At 45.0% G+C, this 27,108-nt stretch overlaps 1 protein-coding gene across 2 annotated transcripts in view; it reads right to left on the reverse strand.

Moving 5' to 3' along the window:
• The window catches only part of FBXW4 (F-box and WD repeat domain containing 4), a 60,223-nt gene that overhangs the window by 21,661 nt on the left and 11,454 nt on the right, over nt 1–27,108 (reverse strand). For both annotated transcript variants that reach the window (XM_021397670.1, XM_021397671.1), the window contains exons 3-5: nt 24,604–24,789; nt 23,374–23,506; nt 20,796–20,890 (exon numbers count right to left, since the gene is read on the reverse strand). In XM_021397670.1, the coding sequence (XP_021253345.1) occupies nt 20,796–20,890; nt 23,374–23,506; nt 24,604–24,789 (414 nt within the window). The remainder of the gene's footprint in view (nt 1–20,795; nt 20,891–23,373; nt 23,507–24,603; nt 24,790–27,108) is intronic.

Genomic DNA, 27,108 nt, shown 5'->3' on the forward strand with positions numbered 1-27,108 from the left:
AGAGCAACTACAGAAGAGCTCTGCTTAGTCCTCATGGATGCCCCACCAGGGTCTCAGCGCAGAAAGAAAAGAAAATGTGTAACTATGACTGCATGAACACCTCAATGTTTAAAAATACTGCTTCTGCTCCAATAGGAATTGCCGTGTTCTGGCAAGAAGCACCAGTGACACAGGCACCAGCAGACAGGCCAATAACTCATTCACATGTTACCTTGAGCCCCAAGTGGACAACTGGAAAGTGGTCCCCAGAAAGAAGATATTTGCATTTTGTACTGAAGGCCACTGTGAAGAAGCTGGGTTGAAACAGAGAAGGCTCACATTTGAGGCCCAGCTCCAGCACATTTGAGAGAAGAAACGCTCACGTCATTGTCTCCCACATCATTTACTGTATGTCTCAGGGGAGAGGGAAGGTCTTTCTCTTGGCTTCTCCTTCATGTCCTCCTCTAGACTTCAGGCTGGAGGATATAATAAGCCTTTTGTATCTCCAAAGGTCCAATTCCCAGCATGGCAGAGGAATCCCCCTCTACTCCAACAAGTTGATCATTAGCTGGTACCCAACCTGGACGCATCCACCCTACAGTCACTGCTTTTCAGTCTTTATACCTTTGCAGGTGTAAAATACTTACTGGCATGGTATGTCCAACACTCTTCCACTACCCTTCCTCCTTTCCCAAACTCAGGGTTTACCAGGCATGGAGTGGTTGGTCTGTACACAGTTCTCTGTATGAGAACTTCCTGCATCCTTAAATCCAATTTAATCCCCAACCAATGCTCAAATTTTTACTGTTATTACAGGAAAAAAAAAAAAGACTCCTTAACAAAAAAAGAATTACAGTAGACTTATTTCAGCTTATCAGTAATCAGAACAAAGCCTCACAGGGCATTTTTATTTCTCAGAAGTCAAAACGTTAGAAAGGCAATGAAAGGTGCTACTAAGGTTACATTCACACTTTGAGGAGTTTGTGGTGAAATAACCATAGGTGGTATCTAGAGAGCTCTAGTAATGCTGCGTGCTTCTCCCTCCAACACCACTTAGTCATCTGCAGCAACCTCCTCCCACACTTTTACTCTTGTCCTTCTCCTTGGAGCAGCCAGTCAGAACTTGCAGAATACAAAATACTCCCACTAGGTACCCACCACAGAGCAGGCTCTACCCCCAGACCACAGCACATGCCATTAGCAATACAGCACAAGAGAAGTGCAAGGCAACTTCATAAGGTCTCCATCTTTGCTCAGTACACTGGCTTTTTTGACCCAGCTGAATACGGTCCCTGTATGAGACTCATGCCTTAGACACTGGACACCATCTGCTCCTGGGGTAAGGCAGGACACCTACAGATCATCTTGGGCAGATCTCAGCTCTGACCCACTGCACTTCCACCACCAGCCTTCATGTCCTATACCAATCCCCTCCCTATGGCTCAACACCTTTATCCTTTCCCCCTAGCACCCATGGGGCAGACACCTTGGACCTGCCCTCACCCACTTCCCCAGATCCAGCATCCCCCTCAAGCCCAGTCCTCTTGGCCCACACACAGCCTTACAAGAAGCCCTGAACTCTGGCCCTGGCTTTCTCAAAGCCTGCCCAGGTGTAAAGCTCCAGCGATTCCTTTTTCTTTGCCATTTTCCCTTCCTCCTCCCTTTCCCCTATCCTCACCAACTCTTTTGGGCCACACAGTGAGCAGGGAGGTTGGAGCACACGAGGACCACTGCAGCAGTCATGCTGTTTCTGCTCCCCCCTCATCCCAAGACAATTTCTAAGAGCTATTTCTTATCCTCCCCTCCCCTCCATGAAATGATTTCAGTTAATTGCCTGGTGGGAATCACTTATAGGTGCAGGAGACTCTCCCCCCAACACACACCCTGGCCCCTAATTGGCTTATTGAAGTTTTAACGGGGCTTTCACCTGGAGAAGCTGGTAATTATTCCCTTCATTCCCCTCTTGCTTCTACCTGTAGCTTCACACTTGGGGCCTGCCTGGCTCCACGGGGGGGGCTTTGTTCCCTCTTAACTACAGGCCCCACACAAATGGGCCCAGCAGCAGGAGAACACAGCAAAGTGGTAATTTTCAGCCCGGCGTAATTAGCCAAGGTTCTTTCAGCCCAAACCGCTGAATGGGGAGGGGGCTGCCAGGGAGGGTGTGCCATGTGGGAACAGTGGGATAGGGGCTGCTCTCAACAGGCGGACAAAGGCCTCTCGGGGGCTGCGGGCTGGGGTGAGGAGGAGGGGGTTGCAGCCTGGTGGCAAGGTGGAACACGCACTGAGGAGGTCAGTTCACTACGTGCATCTTACCCTCTGTCTATAGAATGGGGCAGTGTGGGATGCCAAAAAGGGGTAAAGGAGGAAAGAGATCCAGCGATGCACATCTGAGGAGATGCAACGCGTGACAGATTCTTGAAGGCATGGCATAGTGTCCACTACCAGAGAAGAACTTCTAGTCTAGTACCCTTGCACAGAGATTAGGAAAGGCAACAGGCCTAGGGAAAGAAAACTGGATATCACAGGTCCCAGACAGGATAGAAAGAACTATGCCAAGGACAGATCCTCCAGCACATGCCTCCAAAGACAGGCAACAAGGAGAACCAGGTGGACAGGTTCCCTCTTTGTTAAGCCATTTCCCATCATCAAAGCAAAATCACTTTTCATAGTAGAACCTCAGTTATGTTAGCTACCCTTCTGTTACAAGCCTTTGGTTCTGTAAAACCTACCAGGAAACGTTGCTTTCTGCTTGTGGAGTCGCCAAACCACCTGGCTTGCAGTGCATTTGCTTCTGTGCCATGCCAGAGTGTGCATCCATCTGGCATCCTGTAATAGTGTCTGTCATCTATGTGTTCTTTGAATTACCATGGCTCTCTTCAGGATAGAAATATTTGTCTTAATTGGTCAGCTCTAGGGCTGTAGACAAGTTAAACCTGTTTAGCTGACTTAGTGATTGTACCTCCAATGCAATAAGGTTTGGATTTTTGGGTTTGTTTTTTTTAGTTTGTTTTTTACGACGAATTGTATTTTGAACAACCTCTTCTTGTGCCCCTCATGACTGCAGCATTCTACCGAAAAACAAGAATTGTTCCAATCTTAAAGCTCAGTCCTTAATCTGCAATGAGGAGTACATGGTAAGAAGCCATGTGAAAACAAGCCCACTGCTTTCATCATAGCACCAATTACATAGGAGTGCTGAGCAAGCCCTCAGAGATGACATAGTCACAGCATGACTAAAAGGAAGAGACTTGATAAGTAGCAAGGAGACAGACAGCACAACTCCTAGGGCACAGACCTGTAGCATCTGAGCTGCCTACAACTATACATAACTGTGATTGAATACCATGGCAGGCTGCAAACTGGAGAAGCAGGTTGCATGATTCTGCTCCAAAATATTCTGTTTTCAGATCATATACATCTTCCACCTTTTACTAAAAATTCCAACAGAAAGGTCAATTTCTGAATTTCAATCCAATTTTTTTCAGCCTCAAAGTATTTGCCACGGGGATGAGTTCAGCTAGATATTGTGTGCCCTCGCTTCATCAACACTCAAGACTTTTTCCTTAAAATAACCTTCAACACTTCTGAACAAAATACGCTTGCCATGAAATCAATGCTGGCATATGAGAAACAGGAACCAGGAACAAATGCAAGCAGACCCAAACTGAGCAGGCTAGTTTCAAGGCTACACAAAGAAATTTAGCAAAGAGTCACAACACCGGTGGAAAAAGATACGTAAAGCTGCCCAAACCTTACAGAATCTAGGGCTTTCTCTTCTTAAAACCTCACACTCTACCACAAGGGCAGATGTAAAATTGATTTAAGTAAAGGCTTCAGTTGTCATCACTTTGGTGAAAAGTCTAGATACACACCCATGTATAGCAAATGCTTGAAGAAGCATGATGCAAAGCAAGAAAAGCTTTGCTATTTTAGAAATCTCTCCTTTCTATTTTTTAAGCTTCATGGCTGCCAAAGCCAATCCCAACACATTTTCAGACGTGACTGGCAGAGTTTTCAGAAGCAACTATTATTTAAAAAAAAAAATGCGTATATAATCAGAGCTTATCTAAGCTTTTCCATTAGAATATATGACAGAAAATGACTTTTCAATAAGCCAGCAATCCTTGCATGCCAGGGAGGTCAGGGGGAGGGGTGAATCCTTTCAGGTTTGCCAGAACAACTAAAACCCAAGAATGTTTCAGTTTAAAGGTAGGGGTGGGAAGGAATCGGTTTTCCTGGTGCCACAAGCCAGGCATTATATTTCTCTTATTCCTTTTCCCACACAGACACACATAGCCCAAATCCAAACTTTCCAATTTAGGAGAATTTTGGAAAAAAAAAAAGTGGTCAGGGTGATGAGGAAAAGGAGGACTTCTCAATCAGCATATACTTTCATCGTCTTCCCACAAAGAGCAGATCTTATTCTACATCACACAGAGGCAGGAGCTGTACCTGTTCACATTTATGAAGGAAAAAAGCCCAAACAATTTAATTCAAATAATTTCCAAATTAAGTCAAAATTATTTATTCTTATCCAGTAGAGGAGGACTGGGGGAGAAATACTGCTCAGAGGGTTTTAAGAAGCTAAAGAGCAGGAAAGGTGAAAGGGGAGAAGTGTGTGTACACACCACACGCTGCACGCAGAGAGGTCCAGAACACTGAGGCATGGAGACACAGGTGCTTTGTGGAGGAGGCGAGCAAAGCCTCATCTGTGTTTAACTCAGCCATGAAATGACTCCTAGAGCTTTCCTGCTCTGATCATTCCAGCCCCAACACAGACATGCTTGCAACAACCTCAGTTCATTTGCCCTTACAGCTCTGGGCAGCTTTCCCCTCGCCAGCTCTCCACTCTGTGCAATGTGATTTGCTTCAGGGTTTTCATGCTAAGCATTTGGAGTACATTAAGTGTTTGCCCCTAAGTGACCAAGATCCTGGATAAGGCTTTTATACTCCATCTGCATGTTCACAACATGCTTGGTTTTGGGCAAGTACCAGAGTGAGAAATAAAACCCACCAGAATGGATATCCCCAGCCCTGTATGCAGAAAAATGCATATGAGGTTTCATTAAACAACCAGGCAACACACGTCTAAGGCATAAGGATGTCAAGTGGCTGCTTTTGACACAGCTCCAGAACTACCCCCCCAAAAGAAAACAGTGGAAAAGTCTTGCAGAACCAGAGCTCAAGCCATCCTGAAATCAGTATACAATAAAACACTGGTTCACAGCACAGGTTGTCACCTTCAGTGTCTGTAATCACAGGCTAGGTAGCACGGCAGGCCAAGAAACATTGAATTTAAGTGAGAACTGAGATTAACCAGGTAAAGGTTGGAAAGGGATCAGGCAAAGCAGATGCTGTAGAATCAGGGAAAGGACAAGTCAAGATGTCAAATTATTGACCTCAAAAAAAAAAAAAAAGGGCATAGAAAGTGGAGTAGGATGGAAAGGATCATACTGAAGGGCACTGGGAAGAAACCTCTTCAGGCACACATCTCCAAAGTCTGAAATGGAGTGGAGAATACCCTAACATTAATTGTCCTTTGATGTCAATAAATATCTGACACAGGGATATGAAAGACCTCATTGCCCCCCACCCCTCAGTAAGTTGCTGTCTAGGTGAAGTACGACAAGTGCTGGCAGCCCCTCCTCTGATGCTTCAAGGAATAGAAGTTGGGAAGCTCTAGATGCACAGGCAGCTCTGCAGGCAGGAGTGTGAAACCACAGTTTCCTCCTTTCCCTTCCATGGCCTCCCCAGTTCCCACGCATTTTGAGAGTTTAGGATGCCTCATCCAAAAATACAGTATTTAAAGAGCCACTTTTTCTGGCAAGTCCAACACCCACAGGAAAAAAATGCCAGAAGCAAACTTGCTCACATGTCCTCCATTGAAATGAGCATTATCAAAATGTCAGTATTTGATTCTGCAGCAAGTTTGGAGGGTCCCAGTTGAAGCTGTCACTGATCTTTAGCACGTGGATAAACAAGAACCATTAGTTCAGGTTAGGCTGCGTCTCTGTGGACCCCAACCACAGGCTGCACAGGGAGGAAATGCTGAGCTTACCACATCTCAGGGATGCCCACCTGCGAAGCCCATTCTAACTACTAGAAAACATGATCTCAACCACACATACTAATCAATACTCCAAGTAAGACCAAAAATAAGAAGCAAGAGAAAACTCATTCCATCGGACAGTCCTGCTCCATCCTCACCCCTCATTAAATCTGTGTGGAGAGGTGAAGCAGATCACTACAAAAAGCACAGGTGCAAAACTCAAGACAGCTGCACCTGGAAGCGGGGACCAAGCATCGTAAGAGTAGCAGTTGCTGCTTGGTCCAGCTCAGCCTGTAATTGCTTCCTCTGATCAGTCCACTTTTTTTTTCCTTTTCTGCTTTTTTGGGGGTGGGAGAGAAGGGAGGTACACACACACGCAACCACCAGACTTCTTTTTCCCGTTGAAAAAAACAAGCTGTTGGGTTCTAATTTGAAAACCTCTACCCAGCCCCCACAATAATAAATCTCTTGGACTATCAATCACGTTGGTACAGACCTCTCTTCTCAAAGGAAATGGACTCTCTCCCTCTTCATTAGGTGCCTGTGTCTATCAACCATAGCAGAACCTCATTTCAAGTCCTCTTTGATGGACGGCTAGACTTAGAAGAACATATACCTCAATCTCAGAGGATAGAGGTAAAGATTTACTAATTAGGCAGGACAATGCACATAAAAGTGGCTTTAACACCCGACCCCAAAACAGCACTACATCTCGAAATGTCAGGTTATCTACAAAGCTCTGTAAGTATATCCCTCAAGCAGGTATGTGCAGAGATGGTGAATGGAATGTCATGAATCCTCAACACCTCTTCATAGCAAGAAAGTAGCTGCAATGGTTGTGCTCCCTGCAGGTGGGAAGGAAGTCAGAGATAATGACAAATCCTAGATAATGGACTACAGCACACGGGGACAGAACTACACAGAGAGAATTGACTTCCCAATCTGGAATGCTCTCACAGTGTTCTGAAAGAAAACCAGAGGCAACAGGGCCAACGAGAGTCATAGCCACACACTTCAGCCCACCTGTTTCCAGTGTCCAACTCTACTCAAGACAGAGATGCAATATCCCCGTTATCTGGAGAAGCTGAAGCTTAGTAACAGGCAAGAGGCACCCTAGCATTCTGTGTTTTATAGAGTTATCAGCACATAAGCCAGGTGCACAACTGCATAAATTGAGGAGGCATTCCCATTCTTCAGAGGAACTAGTCTCCCTTTAAGCCTGCCAACCTTCTCCAATCACTTGATCCTTTCCAAACTCCAGCCTCACTGGTCCCTCTCAAATCCCTTCTCTACCTCCTCTAGTGTTTCAAAAGTAGCTTGCTTTACTAATCTCAAGCCAGACTGTCTCCGATGCATTTGTTCAAATTAAATAGTCTTTCAAGCATCTTTTGTGAGAATGGAAGGGTCTGGAGAGGCCTGAGATGAGAGACGATATACTGACGTGTGCCAGACCTCAGGTGGGAGAAGCTCATCTCTGAGCAATGTTCTCATTTTTAACAATTCTTCCTCCAGTCTTGAAGATATTCCTGTGGGCAGCGTTATGCTCTGCGCCTCACACCGTAGAAACAGAGGATCCTCATACAAGTACTCTAAAAATTCAAGGTATGTCCAAGCTGATTTTCACTCCGATATTCTACTACCAGAAAGCTCCCAAAGCTATCAAGCAGAGCAAAGACATAGTTTAACTAAAGGCCTGAGATACACCAGGCTTATGGCCAGATTTCATTCTTGAGCACATTTCTACATGTAGGCATAAATGCTTTCAACAAAGAGGATGCTAAATGCTCTGCAATTCCAGGCCGATAAGCGTGACAAGCACGTCTAGGCATGATGAATACAAAGTACCATTTGCTTCATCTTTTCAGACAGTACTAAACCATTAGCTGGGTTGTGCATAGGAACATGAGGAAGAGGACTGATTTAAAAATGCAGCTTTCAGCTTGTCTGCCTCAGGCTTGTCTTCTCCAGATGCTGAAGCCAGGAGGTACACTAGACATGACGTACGATGCAGTTGAATCTAGCAAATGCTTTTCTGTGCTAAGAGCTATCGGCAGACAGTACACATCAATGAGATTCTAACCTTCAAATCCTAATGGTCAGACATTGCAAAGTCATATTTACAATCTTCTACTTGTGGGGTCACAATCTTCCCCCACAAGTACTGAGAACATCCTCTGTTAGGGTTCAGCATGGACATAAGTAAAACCTGGTCTTAAAAAGGCTACAGGTTTACAAGCTTTGCTATCTCTCATAAACAGAAATTGACTCATTGCTCAAAGAGAACTGAAGGAGATGCCAAAATTCAGAAGAAAGGTTAAGTTAGAGATGTGCATTTATGAATTCCATAAATTCATACTTTCTGTAATGTCTTTCAGGGCATACTGATGACAGAGGCTGCCCAGGATGAAGGCACTGCTGCTGTAAACATCCTCCCACTCTCCATTCAACGAAACAGCTTCTGTGTAGACAGGAACCTTCCCTCAGCACTTTTTTTTTTTTTTTTTTTTTTTTTTTACAGATTCCAGTGCTCGTAAATTCTCCCTCCCAAGCTGGAACAGTAAATGCTATAACTGTAGATTGGCAGAGTAACATACATTACATGCCACGCACCTGAAGCAAGTCTCCTCCTCTTTTTTTCTTCCACCTTGTAGTGAGCGCATAATTTTTGTTTGAAACAAAGAAACCGTCTCCCTCCACTCCTAATCCAAAGATGCAATGCTGACATTTTGCCTCTTGAATTCCCTCTAAAATATTCTTATAGCCCATTTATATGTAAAGATGTACATACGAAGAACATTCATGCATGCTTGTTTCTCAGGTTGGTTCAAGGTACTTGGACCATGAAACTACTCACAAGCCCCAGTGCAGCCACAAAATGTTTTCCACCACATTACTCCAAACTCCTCTTGAATACAACAGCTCTAATCAGAGACAGAAACAGACACATATGCCTTGAATAGTGCTTTACACAGCATGGTCTTGACACGCAGTTTAAAACAGACTTGAATTGAGTGTACCAATCTCAACCATAAAATACGTAACCCCACGCTTTGGCCAAACTAATGAATTTTGAGTACAGTTCTAAATTTAACTGAATAAAGAGTAGCATCAGAAAGTTACTGTCACCTGCAGCCTCCTGCAGAATTTAAGTTTTCTTCAGAAATACTAAGACTAGTGTCTCATTTCACGTGTAGTCATCTCCTTCTTCTCTTCATAAACAGAGAACTGGTGCTCTTCCTGCACTGGAATGAAGCTTTCACTCTGATTAATTCAGTCTTTTCCTCACTTCTCCCCCAAATATATAATTTTTTTATTTTGGAAGAACTGAGGGCAAGGGGGAATCCCCTAAAGAGGCCCAGTGCTTCCCTGCTTGTAATGAAACCCTGTAATGGAATGCCCTGCACTCCAATTAGGAAGAAATGCTAATTTTCTCCAGTTGAGCACCCCCTCTAGATGTATCTAATTTGTTTCACTGCTTTCATCTCTTCCCTCCATTGCATTTTCCTTTAAAGGTTATGATCTGTTTGTGCCCTTCATGCCGCGCCCTGACAAGACACCCCTATGAGAGGTTGCAGGGGCCATGTGGCCCTTCCTAACCCCCTTCCCAAACAAAAACCAAAGCCTTTTTTCCCTCCACTGCCTCTTTAAGAAATGCAGAAAGATGAAGGGGAGGAGTAGGGAATTGGGAAGACAATAATTAAAAATAAAAAGTAAGCCCTCTTGCTGATTGTGTTGTTGGTTGTTTCCAACAAAAGGTTAGAGACCTTTGCACCACGACAACCATCACTATGATCAGTGCCAGGCCAACTGGGAGAAGCAGAATCACACAGCTTTCCTACTTCTGCAGATCTATCTTAGGAACAGCTGACATGCAAGAATACCCTGGTGCAAAAGGTTTTGAAATGCTGAATTGTTTCACTCCTTGCAGGACTGGGTAATGCAATCTCTTCCCATCTGCCACAGAGATAGCCTGGCCAGAAAAGACAAGAAAAGCTGGCTGAGCTGAGGAGAAAGCCTTCAGTACAGTGCTTCCCACTCCTCCCTAGAGGGTTACAACTTGTTCTCAGAGCAGAGACTCGAGATGGGAAGCACGGGCCTTGGAATAGCTCCTGCAGGCAGCTGTGATGTGTGCTGGCATAGTTCTGGCTGGCTGTGGGCAGGAGAGACCAACTTGGACAGGAGCCTGTCCAGAAGAGCTTTCTACAAAGACAGCATCTGCAGCACACATGAGATGGACATCCAGATCACGCAGGTGGTAGCACACCACTTCCCTCATAGATTATAAGGTCCTTTCCACTTAAATAAAGTAAGTAAATAAAACCCAGCCACAATCCTACCTCAGTTTTCTCCAACAAGGCCTCTTTGCATCCACAGTATTCTCAAAGAAAACAATAACCCTGGGGCCAAACCCAGGCCACCGCAACACAAGCACCTTGCTCCTAGGCCGATCTATTCATTATTTCTGTTCAGCTTCTACCTCCCTTCAGTTCTCCCCTTTGATTCTTAGTCATTCAAAATGAAATCCCTGCTGCACACTCTAGACACAGGTTTCACCACACATCCCTTGTCAACGCTCTACAAGTTCAAAGAGTCCAAAGAGCCTCTTAGGAGGCAATGCAGCTGAATGGACTCCAACTGAAGTGGAGGAGGAACTCCTGGGTTCTACTTGTGGCAGAGCCTGGAACCACTGCCCTAATGGAAAGACGGACAGTCAAATGTGCTGCACAGGCTGAGCATCAATCAGCCACTTCTTGGACAATAAGATGAAGCTGGAAAAGTACTGCATGAACATTTTTGTTATTAATAGGCACCCTGCTAATACTGCCCAAGATAGCCAGCTCCCTCTCAGTCATTTCCTGCTGCAGCCACTGAATCCTGTTGATCAGAGAGCTATATGCTCCATTACAAGCTATTTCCTCTGCACATTTGCAATGCCTCCAAAGGCTTTTGCAGAAAGATTTCCCCCTTCTGCCCTGTCTGCAGACGCTGCTCCTGCATAATTCGACTTTCTGGGACCACAAATGGGGAGCAGGCAGGAGGCGCACAAAGATTTACTCTTCAGAGCTAGCACCCTTGGCCTTTCCTCCCCCACAAGTCCCTTCTCTATCTGGTCCATGCGAACAAACCCCGAGTGGGAAAGAGCGCTTGCAAGAGGCCTGTGTCTGGGCCGGCTGCCTTTCATCCAGAAGATGCCTCTTCCCGTTGGAAAATACAAGCATTGTGTGAAAACATTTTAATATATTCATGCACATTCCTATAGCTCGCAGGAGCGAGCGGGTCCCAGCACCCTCCCCTCCCTGCCTTCCAAATGATGTTCATAGGCAGCGATGCAGCGGGAATGCCACCTGTTTTCGCAAATGCCTGCAAGTATGTAAATTGTGGGAAGATGTGGGCCAAGCGCTGCGGTTTTATTGTGCTGCAGAAAAGATTTTACTAATTACTTGCCTAAACTCCAAAGCAGTACGCCTGCTTTTTTTTACAAAGGGGGAGAGCGGGGAAGGTGGGGGTGGGGAGAAGAGGAGGAGGGGGAGAAAAGAAAGAGGAAAAAAAGAGAGTAAAGGGAAAGAGGGAGAAGGAGAGGGAACGAAGGGATGCATTTCAAAGTTTCTCCAGCAATTGGATGGGGGGGAGCTGGGCCCAATGTGAAATCATAGAGGTCAAAGGTGGGTCTCCCTCCCTTGTGAGAAAGTGGTGAATCAGGACGGTTTATCAAACGATCATTTTCTTTTGAAACTGGGAGGCAGCGGCTGGGACAATTCTGCAGATGTGCTTGATGAGTTCGGGACAAAAATGGGCCGCCTCCTCCCTCCCTCCCCCCTTTAAGGTCTCCCATCAGGGGTTGCTTCTCCCTCCACTGCTTCCAGGACCCTCCCCTCCCTTCTTCAGTGGTCAGCTGAGACCCCCACCCACTGATCGCCTTTGTGTTCCTGGCCTTTGGACACACTGACAGGGCCCTTTATGAGACCCCAATCAAGACCCCCATGTCACAGGTACCTAGTAGAGATACCAGACCCTTTTCAAATGAGGAACAACAAGGAAAATATGCTGGCCCATTGTCCCAGCACGGCACCAAGGGAGATGAAAGGGACAGGCTGCTCCCTCTCCGCAGACCACCTGCCAATCAACCCCAGTTATTAAGGTCACGATGTGGAAATTCTTTTGACCTACACCTAATCAAAGATGCACCAGGGCCCTTTGAGACAACATGGAGGAAGGTGGGAGGGCAGGCATCCCCCCACCCTCCCCACCCATAAATACAGTGGAGCTTCCATAGAGAATTCAGTAGGAGTTACCCAGTTAGTGCCACGACACACTTGTCCGCTGTGCCACTAGGGAGCCGAGCTGGCCTCCATGCATTCAGCTTTAGGAGAGCTTAAATTAAAAGCTCTCCTCACTGAAGAGTTACAGACTGAGCTACACCAGAGGTGGGTCAGAAGTAATAATTAAGGACCATGCGTGACAAGTACTAAGCATCCTCTTCCCATTCCTAATAGCTTTGGTTTTCACAAGCTGTGAGCTTCACAAACATGTTCAGCACCATCCAGCACCGCCTCTGAAGAGGAAACACTCACTGGGCATGAACCTATGAGCTTCCAAAAGCACCTGGAAGAATCGACAGATGCTAGCAGCACAGTGTGTTCTTAATCTCTCTTGGAGGTTGGATGAAGTTACATAGAAGACATTGATGGTGGTAGTTGTTATGACTATACAGAAATCATTCACAGAGAAGAGTTAGGCCCCACCTGGAGTGACAGAGCAATCAGATGGGTGGTACAAAATAGCACATGGGTCAGAGGGGATCAGAGAAGCACATCCCACCACATAGCTCCAGAGCACTTGGAATACAGACAAGATCACCTGTTCCTGAAAAGCAGTTCTGTGTCACTCACTGTCAGGGGAACACCATCACCTGGTCAGTGACACAGTGACTACTTCAACCTGACATCAGTGACACAAGAATTGACAGACAGCAGTCTGTAGTAATTCACACACAAAGGGGAACAAAAAAAAAAATCACCCTAAAAAAAAACTTTTTTCAGCATATATAGGAAGCTTCTGTCAGTGCATGTTTTTGAATAATGCTCTCCAGAAGAGTTATGTGGTATAAATCATGGCTGCCACCATCATCAGCACACATAAGGCCAATGCTGGTGAAGCAGAAACTTCTGGTATCTATCTTGATGCACCATATCTATCAGCAGGTAGGTAATCCCCTTCCCAATCCCACTGCTAGCTTGTTGTTCGCACCCTGCTGGCATTCTTCAAAGCCTATCTGTTAGTGAAAGGCAAGCAAATCTGATGTTGTGGAGGAGTCAGTACAGAAGCAGCATGACAGCCACAGCAGCAAAGCTGCAGGCTTAATTATGCTACGCACTTCACTCATGTGTTGGCTCAAGTTCCTCCACCTCTTGTTCAGATTTAGCTCATGAAAGACATTGGTTCATTTCTCCTTAGGAGTCCCCTAACTCCTGCCAGAGAGCCCACAGAAAGTAACAGGCAGTGGTGGTCAGCTGGGTGGGAGATGAGAGAGAGGAGATTCCAAAACAGCTTGGAATGGAGACCGCAGTTCACATCATGTTTACAGAAATCCAGCTGCATTGCTTCTCTACTGCTAGTCATTTCCATTAAGTTCTAATTCAGAAGTTAGCTATCAGGCTCCTCACGCTGTCTCCTTGTTCTTTTGCTCTTACACAGCTACTGAAACAGGTGGAAGACAGTTTTTTTTCTCCTTGACATTAAGCCAGCTAGCTCCTACACCTTGCATGGCCTCATTTAGGTTGTTGTAAGCCAAGATCCAAACCACCTATCTCCTCTACCATTACAGTAAGCTGCAGTAGGCAGAGCAGACAAGAGCTCAGTGCTGCAGCAGAAGACAGAGGCGAGTTTCTCAATTCAAGGCAATAATCTCCAGTATCTCCCTCCTTTCAAATGGCAATGGCAGGCTGAGGACCAGCTTGCTGCTCTCCTCAGAGTGAAAAACACTCCCCTGGAAGGGCTAGGCTTCTATCTTAGGACACTGCAACTCCGCTTCCCACCTCAGGGCATGAGCTTATGTCCTCTGGGCGACACCCCCAGCCTCATCTGGGAGGAATAACAACAGAAACCGAGCCTAGTTAGAGGCACCTGCACCTGGGGCTCTCACCATGCAAGAAAGGTCCATCCCTCTCTGTCTCTACCCGCCCCCAAAAGTGACTCTTTGAAAGGCAGGGGAGGGAACAGACACCACTCTAATTGTAGGAGTGAAACCTGGCATCCTCCTGCCCGTCTACCTTTGCACTCTGTCTCTGATTCTCTTTGAACCTCTGGTACAGCTTGTCAGGTCGCTGCCCTCACAAGAGATCAGAAAAAAAAAATAGGGCAGTGATTACTGTTATACACTGATTTGCAAGCTGGAGAAAAAGTGAGAGAGAGAGAGAGAGAGAGAGAGAGAGAGAGAGAAAGACGGAGAGAACAGCCTCCATGTGTCAAGCTATGAAAGGACTGTGACTCTGAAGCCGCCTGAAAAACAAACCCTTAATTTAAATGTTAATGAAAGTGCTGAAGAGACATCAGAGGCTTTCCTTTCTCTACACCAGGAATCACCAGGTCTAGAATTTATGGCCCCCTTCAACTCCCCTCTCTCCTTCTCTGCTCCATCAGCCAGAGAAGTTAGGAAAGGAAAAAAAAAAACCCTAATTTTAACATTAACTCCACACTTCCACCCTGAGATGCAATTGCTAAATTATCTGTCGGCAGGACACTGATCAAAGGTGGAAAAACAAAGGCACACTGCACAGCCGAGCAAAGGTAAACAGCAGCTGAGGTCTGGTGAAGTTACCTTCTCCTCCTATAAGTTTAAAAAGCAAAGAGAAAATGATTCAAACTGGAAATAGAAACCTCAGAACATAAGGCTGTCAGCCCCTTTAACTAAGTATATTCTGTCACATTGATTAAACAGACACAGACTCTCCTGTGCAAACCAAGCAGCACAGGAAAGATGCTTCCCTCAAGCTTTCTGAGACAGACTTTCCCCTCAAGCGAGGCAAAAGATGAGAAAAAATGTCAGAAGGAAAAAAACAAAAGGCTCAATATGCAACACAGCTCCAAAGGATTAGAAACAGATGTCTGAGATCTAACTCAGCTACTGCCTCCCAAAGCCTGCTCACCTGCCCACAGCCACTAGTGAGCCAATTCACTCAGTTAGAGACAATATATACATTAGACTATCGGCCAAAAGTGACAAAAAGGGAGCACACCGTAAGTCATATAAGATTCAACGTACAAAGCAAAGAAACCAAAGTGAAGAATGGTGACTTGCACAGTTTGCCAGCACGTATGTGATACAGGATTGTTTGCATGCGTGTTACTGGAGGGGATGGAAAGAGGACATGTATGTTCAAACGTTCATCCATGTGAAGAAGGGAAACGAGAATCATTATCACACAATTAAGAAAGTAAAATAAACTCTTCTTCCCTTCACATCAAGGGAACAGTCAGGGCACGTGGATAAGACACAGGTGTCATTTCAGCTCCAGATGGTAGAAACTGGAAAGAGAAACCGATACTCATTTCCTGCTCTTCAGCTCAAGGTTGAAAGAGCACCAAGTTGGTTATGATTATTGCATGTATCTAGAAGTCTGTGCAGATCACTTTCTGAGGTCAGTAAGAGATGGTACTTAACACCACCACTAACTCTGTGAGTACACCCAGGGATCTCACAGTTGAGTAAAGCCCTTCCTGCTCCTGCTTAAGAAACAGCTGCAGGTCAAAGTCCCCTCTCAATTATTCAAACCGACCAGACTCTGCAGAGATCCCTAAGGACAGCAGAACTATTGCTGCCTGCTATTTTGCTGGCGATGCACAAACCAGAATGAAACCCGGTTACTTGCTCCATGTCCTAGCAGATTCAGAGAGGTTAACTGCACAAAGCTAGGTCAAAACAGAGCACCACTACAGAACAACAGCTCATCTTGATATGCAGTAAGGGATATCCACTGATAAAAGTGGAGCAAGAAACGAGGGCGGGGGGAACATTATCAAGCATTTTAACTGCTGCACATTAGGGCTTCTATTGTACAGTTAAAACCATTGCAACTTGGTTCTGACTCAAGTGGGTTGTTTTCCTTTAATGCAAACTGCAAGATCAGATTGTTCCATTTTCACAAAAAGTTTCCAGATAATCATAAAAAAAAAAGAAGCCTTCAAAATGAATAATTTTGATTCTTCCCAATGGAAGAGAGGACTCATTCAGTCGTAGGGCCTAACTCTTCTCTTCCTTCCTATCCCCAGCACGTTCTGGGTACGTTTTACAGTTTGTCTGAAGTTGTCCACAGGGTCAGAAGTCTCCCAGGATACTAACACCCCATAATATCCCACTGGAGTGGCAGCTAGGTTAACAGAGATTCAAACTAGCATGCAGAACAACAGGAGCCAGGTTTCAGCTGCACCACTGGATAAATAGAAGAGAGCAAGCTATCTTTTTTTTTTTTAATTCAGCTGATCCCAGGGATACTCAATTTGACCACGGATAGCTTGACTTTGGTACAAACCTTCCTCTTCTCTGAAGTGAAGCTGCACTTCAGCAAGACAACGTTTGCAAGGAGAGGTTATGTACTGCAGGAGACCAGATAACACAGCTGGAAAGGGAGACCGTCTTTCAGGCTTACACACCAGAATCACATTTCTGACAGAATAGGGCACATTACAGTTGTGTGTTGTTCCCCTAGATTGCACCAAACGTCTCCTAGCTCTCTATCTCTGGTTGCTCATTGAAAACCATTTTTGTGCCTCCATCATCTTTTTTCTTGGTTTTAAATCTGCTACATTTGAAGTACAACTCAGGGAGATCAGCTCTCACCATAAATATTCTAAAATCTAAATAGCAAATTCTAGTGGCCAGATCTTGCAAGAGAAGCCAGCTTAGACTGGAATACTTTTTTAAACCCAATACCAAAGAATTTCTGAATCCAAGATTAACAACAAATTTAACATCAAAGTTCACTTTTTTTTTTTTATTTCCCCTCCAATGTTCAAGCTTCTCTGTCATTGGAAAAAAAAATGTATTGCTCCTTTATTTAAGGAAAAAATAGTTGCATGTCAGTAGTGAACGTATATCTGGATTTACATATATATAAGTCTTCTATTTCTGCAGCCATAAGTGCCAAGCAATTGGACCACATTTTCTCTATAAACCTCCCTCAAATTAGAGAGTGCACAGTGGTCACTTCTCTTCCCTGGCTACTGCCACCTCAGGGAATCACAAAGCATGAAGGTGCCACTATTCTGCCAGAAGTCCCTGGGTTTTGCCTCACTTTGCACATTTGTATTGGTCTACTGCACTCAGGCTTGCCCTGGTCCCTGAGCACACATAAGTCACTGCAGTAAGCACTAGTAAATGAAAGTTTAACATCTGCATGATGCAGAGTTCAAAAGGCAAATGAACTGGGGGGAAGGGGATTACATGCAGCTAAGAAACACAGTTTTGTGTATGTAGCCTCTCTGTAAGGACAGTATTTTACTCACCCATGCAGAAGAACAGCTTTGGAGACCAACTAAACAATTGCCAGAGCAAGCTGAGGCACCCTATTTTATGGATATTATAAGATACTTCTCTAACTTTGATGCAACAGGCAACGTAAGACCTGCTGTCCCAATTGCACTGACCAGCACAGTTATTCAAAAGACCTGCTGAAAACCCAAAAAGGGAGCAGTGCTCTCCTCATCCCCACTGCCTTGCAGGACATCTTTAAGGAGACCTAAAGGAATGAGGCTCCAATAGCATACATTGATGTGTAGGTACCTCCACAACTGAAAAAGCAACACAAAAGTCCAACCACAATTTTTTCCCCATAGGAAGACGAGATCTACTATTCCTAGCACCTTTTTTTTTTTAAAAAAAAAAACTACTTTTTACTTATTTTTTCCCTTAATGGCATCATTCTGCTTGCGGGCCCTCCCAGCATTCAGCCCAGCATCACCATGCAAACAGCAAGGAAGCCTCCCCTGTATCTCAGCACATCTGTGAGAGGCTCACTGTACCGCTCTGGGGAAACTGGGAACAACTCAAAGTAGAACAGCTGAAAGAGATACTTAAAGCCAGAAGAGCTGCACTTACGAGCACAAATACCTATGCAGGGCAAAGTAATTGCATGGCTGTACAAGCCACCTTGACTGGTCCTAGCAGCACCACTGTGATGTCGTCGTACATATTCCTGCTGGGGATGCACTGGTCCAGGTCCTGCCTACTGAAGTTTAGTCTGGAGGTACAGGCACTGTCCATCAGAGCAGCAGCCCTGCAGAGCAGGATTACAACAGACACACCAGAAATCCCAGCTGTGGGTCAGGACTACATGGGATACTAATGATGCTTCAGTGACAGAAAGAGAGATCACTGAAAAGCGAGAAGAAAAGTTTCACTCCTGCCCATTAACAGCTGAGGTTCAGTAAGAACACATCCCTGACTACTCTAGAGAGTCTTAGCTCTGGCAAACCTCCAGGCCAGGAAACAGAAGCCTCTCCAAAGCAATCTCTAATGGTTGTAGCTAGAGAAACTCTCCCTGCTCTACCCCATTGCATACAACTGCTTTGAGCCATTCCCAAGCTCTGTTTGTACATAAGAGAGAGCTGGTGGACTTTCAGCAACGATGGGCCAAAATATTTCTGTGGTTGGAGCCTGATTCCACAGCAGTTCTACACTAGCATAACTATCCATTCCTATGGAGGAGCTCCCAGTTTACACCACCAAGCGAGAAGGTGAATCAGGAGGGCATGTAAAATGTTTAGGAGGAAGTGGAGGTTACAAGCCACATTCAGCCTCACTGAGGAACAAATGCATCCAGTGTCCAAGCCAGAAGGATGGTGACAATAAGGGAGGAAAAGCTTCACAGACAAGTGCATAGGGAATGCAGATGGGTGAAATATGGGCTCTTGCAAATAAAACAAAAACCACAGAGCTCCCCAAAACAGACCTTGCTAGAAACCAAATATTATCCTTTTGATACTCACCCTCATTAGACAGCAAGCAATAAAACCTATTAGTGAAAAATTCATCTCCTCTGCCCCTTGCCCTGGCCCTCCCCCTCCACATGCCCTCCTGCTCTGATCCTCTCTCTCTTCTAGGATGGCTGCGATTTGTTCTGAGAAGCGACAGGTTTATAGGTTAGCCGACACCTTCTCTCTGTGGAATTTTAATTAACTTCTCCCATCGTCAATATGTTAAGGAGCAGGGTTCCCATTATACGAGGTCAGCAGCGTGTTTCAGGCCCCTGCTATATCAGCCGTCAAATTGAAGAATTAATGACGTGGCTAATTGGCTCTAATTCTCCACCCCCCCCCAAAATATGGAGGGGCTAGATGGGGTGGGGGGAAGTAGGGCAGGCTACTGAGGGAGGCTGGTACAGTCCATAGTCTCATAAAAAGAGGGTGCACAATTTAGGCTTACTTGTTCACAGGGTGGCTGCTCCATCATCTCCCATTTATCACCCTGCAGGGAGGAAAGGGGGGAGTGGGGAGACAGTGGGTAAATACTGTGACAAGGAGTGTGCACAAGCGTGCACACCCCGGAGAGGAACGCTGTCCTGACAAGAGGCCACATCAGTAGGTCATCACTTAGGAGCAGGAAGCAGCATGCCACTGGGCTCTAAGCAGACATGTTGCAAGAGCCAGAGCCTGTCTGCCAGAAAAGGGGCCCTTGTAGCACAGAAGACAGCAAGGGGCTTCTATCTAACATCCTGCAGTAGCATTAATGTTTTTGAGAAGTGCCATGTACATTATCTATTCCAAACACTTGGAGCAATGGGACAATGGAAGGGCAAAATCATAGCGGACCCTGAGGTCACTTCCCTGATAATGCCACTAGCTCTGTACCACTGAGTCTCTGCTGCCTGCAAAACAAGCTCAGACACCTGATGAAGACAGCAGTTATGGGAAACACTTTGGTATTGTACAAGTCTGAAATTCACTCATTGCAGATATCACATGGACAGCAACAACAGCTCTTCTTTCCTTTCCTTTGAAGAAGGCTGAGTGAGCATCTCTCCTGCATGCAGAAGACCAGTTTAACATTGGAAAGAGACAGATAGATCACCACTGGCCAGTGTAAGATTTTAACAAGAGTGTAAATTTCTCAGATTTTCACTTCTTCAAGAATGGGATCACTTTGAAAAACATCTTGGAAGACACCGGTGCAGGCACTACCCCTACTTTCCATGCTGAAGTTATAGTAATATATCTCCATTAGAAGCATAGAGCTACATGCAGTGGAGACTGGGAAACCTCACCCCTGAACTCTCCTTCTACCTTCCATAGTTCAGTATGCTCAATTTACCCTGAAAACTGAGTGCACACAGCTCCAAGCTTCCCAAGCCAACAAAACAGGAATGTTTTTGCTTGGCATCTCTTCTGCCACAGAGTGAGAATACAAGTTAGCATCTTTTCAGTACAGAAAACCTCAAAGACATTCAGCTCATTGCTTCTAACTAGCAAAGCAGAGCAAGTCAGAAAGTTCACTCTGCAAGTAAGAATGAACAAGTCCCACCTGAGACAGTAACAGGAATGCAGGGCTATTTCTGCAGCCTCTTATGAAGGGACCACTCTGCTGTGCTGGAAAACAGAGATTACACACTCTTCCCTGAACTGCTGCTGCAGGCACAAGCGCCTGATCAGCCTCCACCCAGATCAAATCCCTAAAGTGTCACACTGATGCCTCGAAGACATTTGCAGACATACATCCTATGCAACTCCTTAACTTCTTTCTGTTGGAAACTGGGAATAAAGAGAGCGCAGTTACCTTAATAACGGGCTGATAGCAATGGACCACACTCGATCCTCTGTCTGCACTGTATGTAGACACTGTCCGACTCTGCCCGTGGACAGGGACCAAACCTAAAGGGAGAGATGCATGTTATGCCACGTAACAGAAGGCGCAGAAGGTAGCATGCACACCACTAATGCTACACTGGAAGAGCTGCTGAAACTACCTTGCTCTCTTTCCCTGATATCCCTGAATTCCCATTACTGATTTCTGAGGAGCAGAGCTTTCAGTCACTGGTAGAAATAAGTACTTAACATTACAACGACTCAGCTTATGAGTATGACTTGCCATCCCACTTCACCACAGGGAACAGAGAAAGCACCTCCATCACCACGCGCTCTCTCAGGCAACACTCAGCACAGAGATTTCTCAACTTTAGCAGTTAAGTAAACAAGAAGTGAGATTTGATCAGATCTCTGCTGTTTTCTTTAACAGTGTGGGAAGACTTTGTGCCATCTCTGAAAATATTTCCATTTGTATTGTCTATAAAATTAATTGTTCACTACCGTGTAAAGTAGTTCTGTATAAAGCCATCCCTTTTGGACCAGGTTTCTTAAGTGTACCCCAGGTCATTTTCAGAGGCTCCCCTTTGCTCCCAAGCAATGTGAGAGAGATCTCTTCCCTCCCCCATCAGTGAATACATGCACATCTCCATCCACCAATTCACCTTCCCCACTTCCTTTGTTTCTGGGTCCTTATAAAGTCCCCCAGCTTCTTACTGGGGCCTCTGCTTGTGTTCTTCACTTTCCCCACCTTGCCCTCATTCTTGGCTCATGGAACTTGAGCTCCTCAGTTCTCTGTAACCAACCCCCAATGTTTCACTTCAGGACTTCAAAGCTGGGAGTGCCCTATTTGTTTGTTTGTTGATAATGCCCAGGATTGCAGGCTATTCTTGTCAGTGGGGAATTTAGCACCTAGTGTCAGCAAAAGCAGCAGAAAAGCTTAACTCTTTTAAGGCATCCCTATCTCCTACAGGTTAAAAATATTGCTCAGAGCACGCTATCTGGTGCCTATCACACAGGAATGTACATTAGCAGCTCTTCAGGGCTTAGTCCTAATCAACACTCAGCAGAGCCCTCAATAGCTTAGACACTTAGAGCCCCTTTAAAAGGCTAGTAGGGATTCCCTTCCACCCTCCAAGAGTCTCATTCATGCAAACAAGGCAGCCAACACAAGAGATAATAAAAAATAAAAGGTGAACATCCCGAGAGCCTATCCTCCAGGGAGCACTGGGTGGGCAAGATCTCACACTAGCTCCAAGAAAAAGAGACTTAAATTTCGCCCTGGCCTTCAGGAATTTGTTCCCAAGGTCAGGGGAGGTCTGCCCTCCAACTGCCAGAGAGGCACCAAGAAGGCACTCTTCCAGCAAAGAGGTTCCACAGAACAGAGAAGCAGCCCTGCTTAAATGTCAGACAAAGTAGTATCAAGGCCTTGCTCCCCGGAACCAAGTAGCACCTCAGACCTTCTGCATCTGAATGCTGGTCTGCTTGAGGGCAATTTTACCCAGGAGTACACTCATACAGAGGGACCAGCTAGAATAGATAGGGTAGCATTGTTGAGCAGCCTTGCCGGATAGTTAATTATCACATACTTCCAAAAAAACCTTCAAATAGACAGTTAGGTCTTCCTTTGCCCCATCTTCCCCTCTCATAAAACAGGAATAGCAGTTTTTCCTCTTAACTCCATTAATGGTCTACGATATGTACCAGGGATCAAGAGTATCCAGCATCCTGCACCGAGCAACAGCCAAAACATTCATCACACAGCATTCGCTACTAACAATAAAATGAGAGACTGTGAAGATGCTACAGATACTGCACTGTGCTAGCAGGACACGGGTGAAACCACTCTGTGAAGTTTCCTAACTACTAAAACAGAGCTGGTTACAGCTCCGAACAACTTGCCAGGTCCATGCAGGAACACAACAGTGCCAATCGGATCCAGGACAAGAATCAACAAGATCTTGTCTGAAAATGAAACAATTACATGACAGGATTGAGTGATAACAATTGTAACAGAAAAGGGGGAGCTGGTGGCATTTATAGCCTAATTTCACTCCCAATTTGCAAACTAAGAACCATGAAAAATAAAAGAATTATAAAACAAACTACAACCCCACAGAGCTGGAAATGACAACATGCTACGTCTGAAAGAGATTAAAAATATAACAGAGAGTGTGTGAAGTAGCACTACATCACAAAGCAAGGATGTGCTAGAGATACACCTGGAAAATTTCAGACTAATTGGCGAGGATTTCCTCTACAGTGTTAGACAAATGTACAACGAAAGAATAAAAACATTAGGTGTCTTCTTCTGTACTTCCAGTTTAAATTAGTAGCTGATATACTAAGCTACTGCTAAGTCTTTCCAAAAACTTGGCACAGCAGGCATCTCTGCAGAGACATGAGCCTATTCCAGGATACCCAGCGCTCCACCTGCAGATACACAAGCCAGGGCTCACAACAGTTTTGTTGACACTTAGATGATCATGGCACAAGACTTCTGAGGTCACCTCTGCAGCAGCACCTGCAGCAGCCGGAACATCTCTGCTCACCTTTGCTGTTCTATCCCGGGAGCCACTGACAATGAGGCCACCTTGGAAGTCCACACAGTTCACCTCTTGTTCGTGTGCAGAGAACTTGACGCTGTAGGAGCCGTGGATCTTGTGAATGACAATATTTCCATCTCTGAAAAATACATCCCCAGGCAGAGAGTCTGTATAAGCCACATTCTCCTCTGGCTAGCCACGTACCTTCCATTAATGCTTGGCAATGCCACTAAAAGACTAGCACTGATCTCTCATGGGAGCAGAAATTCAAACAGCATTATTAACCCTCCACTTCTCACACATCGCGTGTTCTCTCAAAATCCTATCTGGACTACACAACGGCCATTCAAAGTCTGATCTGCTGCACATGACAATTTTCCTGGCCAACCTTCCACCCACCACTTTGTGTTAAACTGCAGAAACTAACAGAGCAGCCTTCTCCTGCTTTCCCTCTCCTGGTTTTAGCTGTCCAAAGTCTTGGCTGGATGCTGAATGCACAGAATAAGGGAACAAACGAGAGGTCATTCTCTGCCACGTCAGAGCCTCAGCTTTTCATTCATTTCAGAGCAGCAATGCAAGGTACTGTGTTTTGAATTACCTATAATGATACTTAGACTTTTTTCAACCAATACAATAACTGGGATTTTAAATGCATGCCTTCATTTTGACCTGAATTTTAGTCTACAGTTCATAGGGGAGAGTGTGAAGGCATCCAGGGCAGCCAGCCATGCCTGCATCTCTCAATTCTGTGCTGAAGTACATTAACAGCTAAAACTTTATATATAACAGTTCTGTCATTTGCTATAATTGAAAAAGGCCAGCCAAATGCAAAATTAATTGGAGAAGTGTGCGTGTGCTGGAACGCTTGGCAGTTTTCCCCCTCTCCACAATTATATCAGTAGGTCTAATAAAGACTGGCTTGTGTCTAGCAAGATTTATGCACAACTGTAGCCTCAGTTAACCAGAAGTTCTGAGCGTTAGAACACATTATACCCTGATTGTAACAGGGAAAGGAAATGAAACCTGCAGATCAGTCAGGACTCTGTGGCTCTACACACAGCAGAACATTTTCAGGACAGAACCAAATCATAAGAGTTGAAGCAGCAGGAGCTGAATACAGCCAAGCATAAACACATTGTTATCAAGATTGACTTGTCTGCTCTGGGCTGGAGTTACACAAAGCCTTTCCAGCTTCACTACCATGCTCCGTGGGTTCCCACCACTGACCCAACTTACCCCCCTCCACTGACGATGTGGGAGTTGACAAGAACAAAGCGACATACGTCCTCCTGGTGGCCAGAGAAGATAGCCTGAGGGTGACGCTGCAAACCTGTACCATCTGGACAGAGTTGGTAGGCCTGGATGTTCTCGGCTTGAGACAGGTAGAGATACTGGCCATCCAGCTCCATCCACGGCATCAAACTGCAAACAGGCATCAGGTTGAGGGATTGAGAAAAACAAACACACACAAGTTAATAATAATAGTAATAATAATAATGCATACATAAACTAAAGAAAATCGTGAAGTTGGAGCTGCTGGTTACATATAAAAGCAGGGCTTAATGCAGGACAGCAAAGAAGTGATATTTCTTTAGCAACATACAAAGCAGATCACACTGCTGGCATTTTTCTAACTGAGAGCTGAGGAAAACGAAGCGTGGAATCTCTGAAGATTGCCAAGACTCTAGTGAGTTTAGATAGGAAATACTTAAGGCTCCCTGACCCCTCTTCATGGGCCCTGTACTTTTTAAGAAACTAGACTATCAGGCTTGTGTGAGCTATGTCAAACATTTCTAAGAGGCCTTTCAGTATGAAGCTCTTGGCGCAAACAGTCCTGATTGTCCACATTATTTGTTGATGGTCAGCAAAGAACACAAAGCTGCCACTGTTTCTTATGCATCTCAGCAGAGGAACTGGTCACATCAAATAACATGTCATCCCATGAAGTCCTTCATCTACTACATAGTACACAAAGCCTGAGGGTGTCCAGAAACTTTGTGCTCCTCAAGAAGAGGAGGTATTTTTCTACATTCACACCTCTTCCACTACTGAGTTGAAAGCAACTGCAGAGCAGTCTCTCTTGATTTATGTTGCCCACCTCTCAGATGAGCCCATATACCTCTTCTGCCTCTTGCTATTTATGGGACAGTGACAATTTCCTACATGGGGTTCCAGGCATAAGTGCAGTCGACTGCTAAAGGAGCTGTTCCAAATTATTTTGAAGATCGAAATCAGAAGTGGAAAATATGCTTCAATTCCTGGGAGATCAAGATAGAGAAGAAGACACTCAAGTAATGTCTGAATCAATTCTTTCATCACAACACATTCATTTATTCTTGAAACAATATCAAAATAAAGAAAATAGAACAGTCTACAATGTACATGTAGGCAGTGAGCTCTTTGTTGGAGATCTTGCTTTTTGTGTCACCTCCAATGAATCAACACATAGGCCTTCTGGATACGGGGCCAGATACAAAGAGATATGGGGCTCACATCACGTGGCACTGATGTGTGAAATTGTCTCCAGTCTGCACAGTCATTGCCAAGCATACCAATCCCCACGAAAATGTTGAGCAAAACCAGAGCCTTTCCACAGAACAGCCTTTCAGCTTTCAAACTATTCAGAAAAGCTGTTTTGAAAGCATAAAAACAGGTCTCTCTCTTTTTTGCAGATCATTCATTCTCAGAGGTCATGATTTGCTGTGTTAGCAGAGGCATTACACACAGCTGCACCTCAAATCATCACAATGAGGGACTAGAAGCAAGCAAGAGAACACTGTAGATTACTAGATAGAAGGTTCCTGCTTGCCCGTATTCATCTCCAATAAGAAGCTTGTCACAGGGACAAAGAAATTGAGCACAGGTTATTTGGGATTTGGTCATATGCATGGAAAAAATAAGAGGCATCTTTGGAGCAGCAGCTTTGGTTTGAGGCAGGCTTTGATTTCCTTTTATTTCCTCCACTCCCACGCAGTCCTCTAAAAGCAAGTGAATATCCAGCTTCCCCAGCCTACAGCCAGTTTCTGTGGCTCTCCTCCTGCCGCAGTTTAGCTTTTTACCCTTTTCTATGGGTTTTTCATAAGGAGGAGTAGCAAATTTGAAAGCAGGATAAATGAAAATTAGAGGATGCAGTTTGGATGGTGGCCTTATTAAATCAGTCCTTGCATTTTCATTTGGGAAGCTGGTTTAGTAATGATCTCTAACAACCAGAGAGCCTGTCTTCACAGATGGTCACAAGCACTTCAAAGGCAGGTATACAACCTGCACCAAGAACCACTCTGCTCATTACAGCTGTTCCCAGGACTTCAGACAAGCAGTGGCACATTATCCACCACTTCAATCTACACAGCACAAAAAGGCATGAAAGCTCAGTAGCAGGTCCCTGTTCTTCAGCAGCTAACAAACCATAGTTCTTCTCATTTTTCCTTCTGTCTGATGATGTGAAAGCTGAAAATTTAGATGTGCTGTTCAGATAAGAGACACATCTCAGACTTTGCTTTGAAAGCTGAGTATGCCTTTGCAAGAAAAGCTTTAACAACAACCTCCTCTCATTAACGTCAAATATCCATTTTGTTAGTGAAAGAGGGAAGCATAAAACAGAAGAAAGAAGAAACACAAAGTAGAAGAATGGCAATTAGCATTTTAGATTTGTATGTTCAAATCCAGAGCAAAGATAAAGCACTGGAGACAAAACAAGCATTTTGAGGAGACACGTAAGTCCATGTCTGGGATCAAGGTATG

Source organism: Numida meleagris, chromosome 5 (genome assembly GCF_002078875.1).
Source record: "Numida meleagris isolate 19003 breed g44 Domestic line chromosome 5, NumMel1.0, whole genome shotgun sequence".
Lineage (NCBI taxonomy): Eukaryota > Metazoa > Chordata > Aves > Galliformes > Numididae > Numida > Numida meleagris.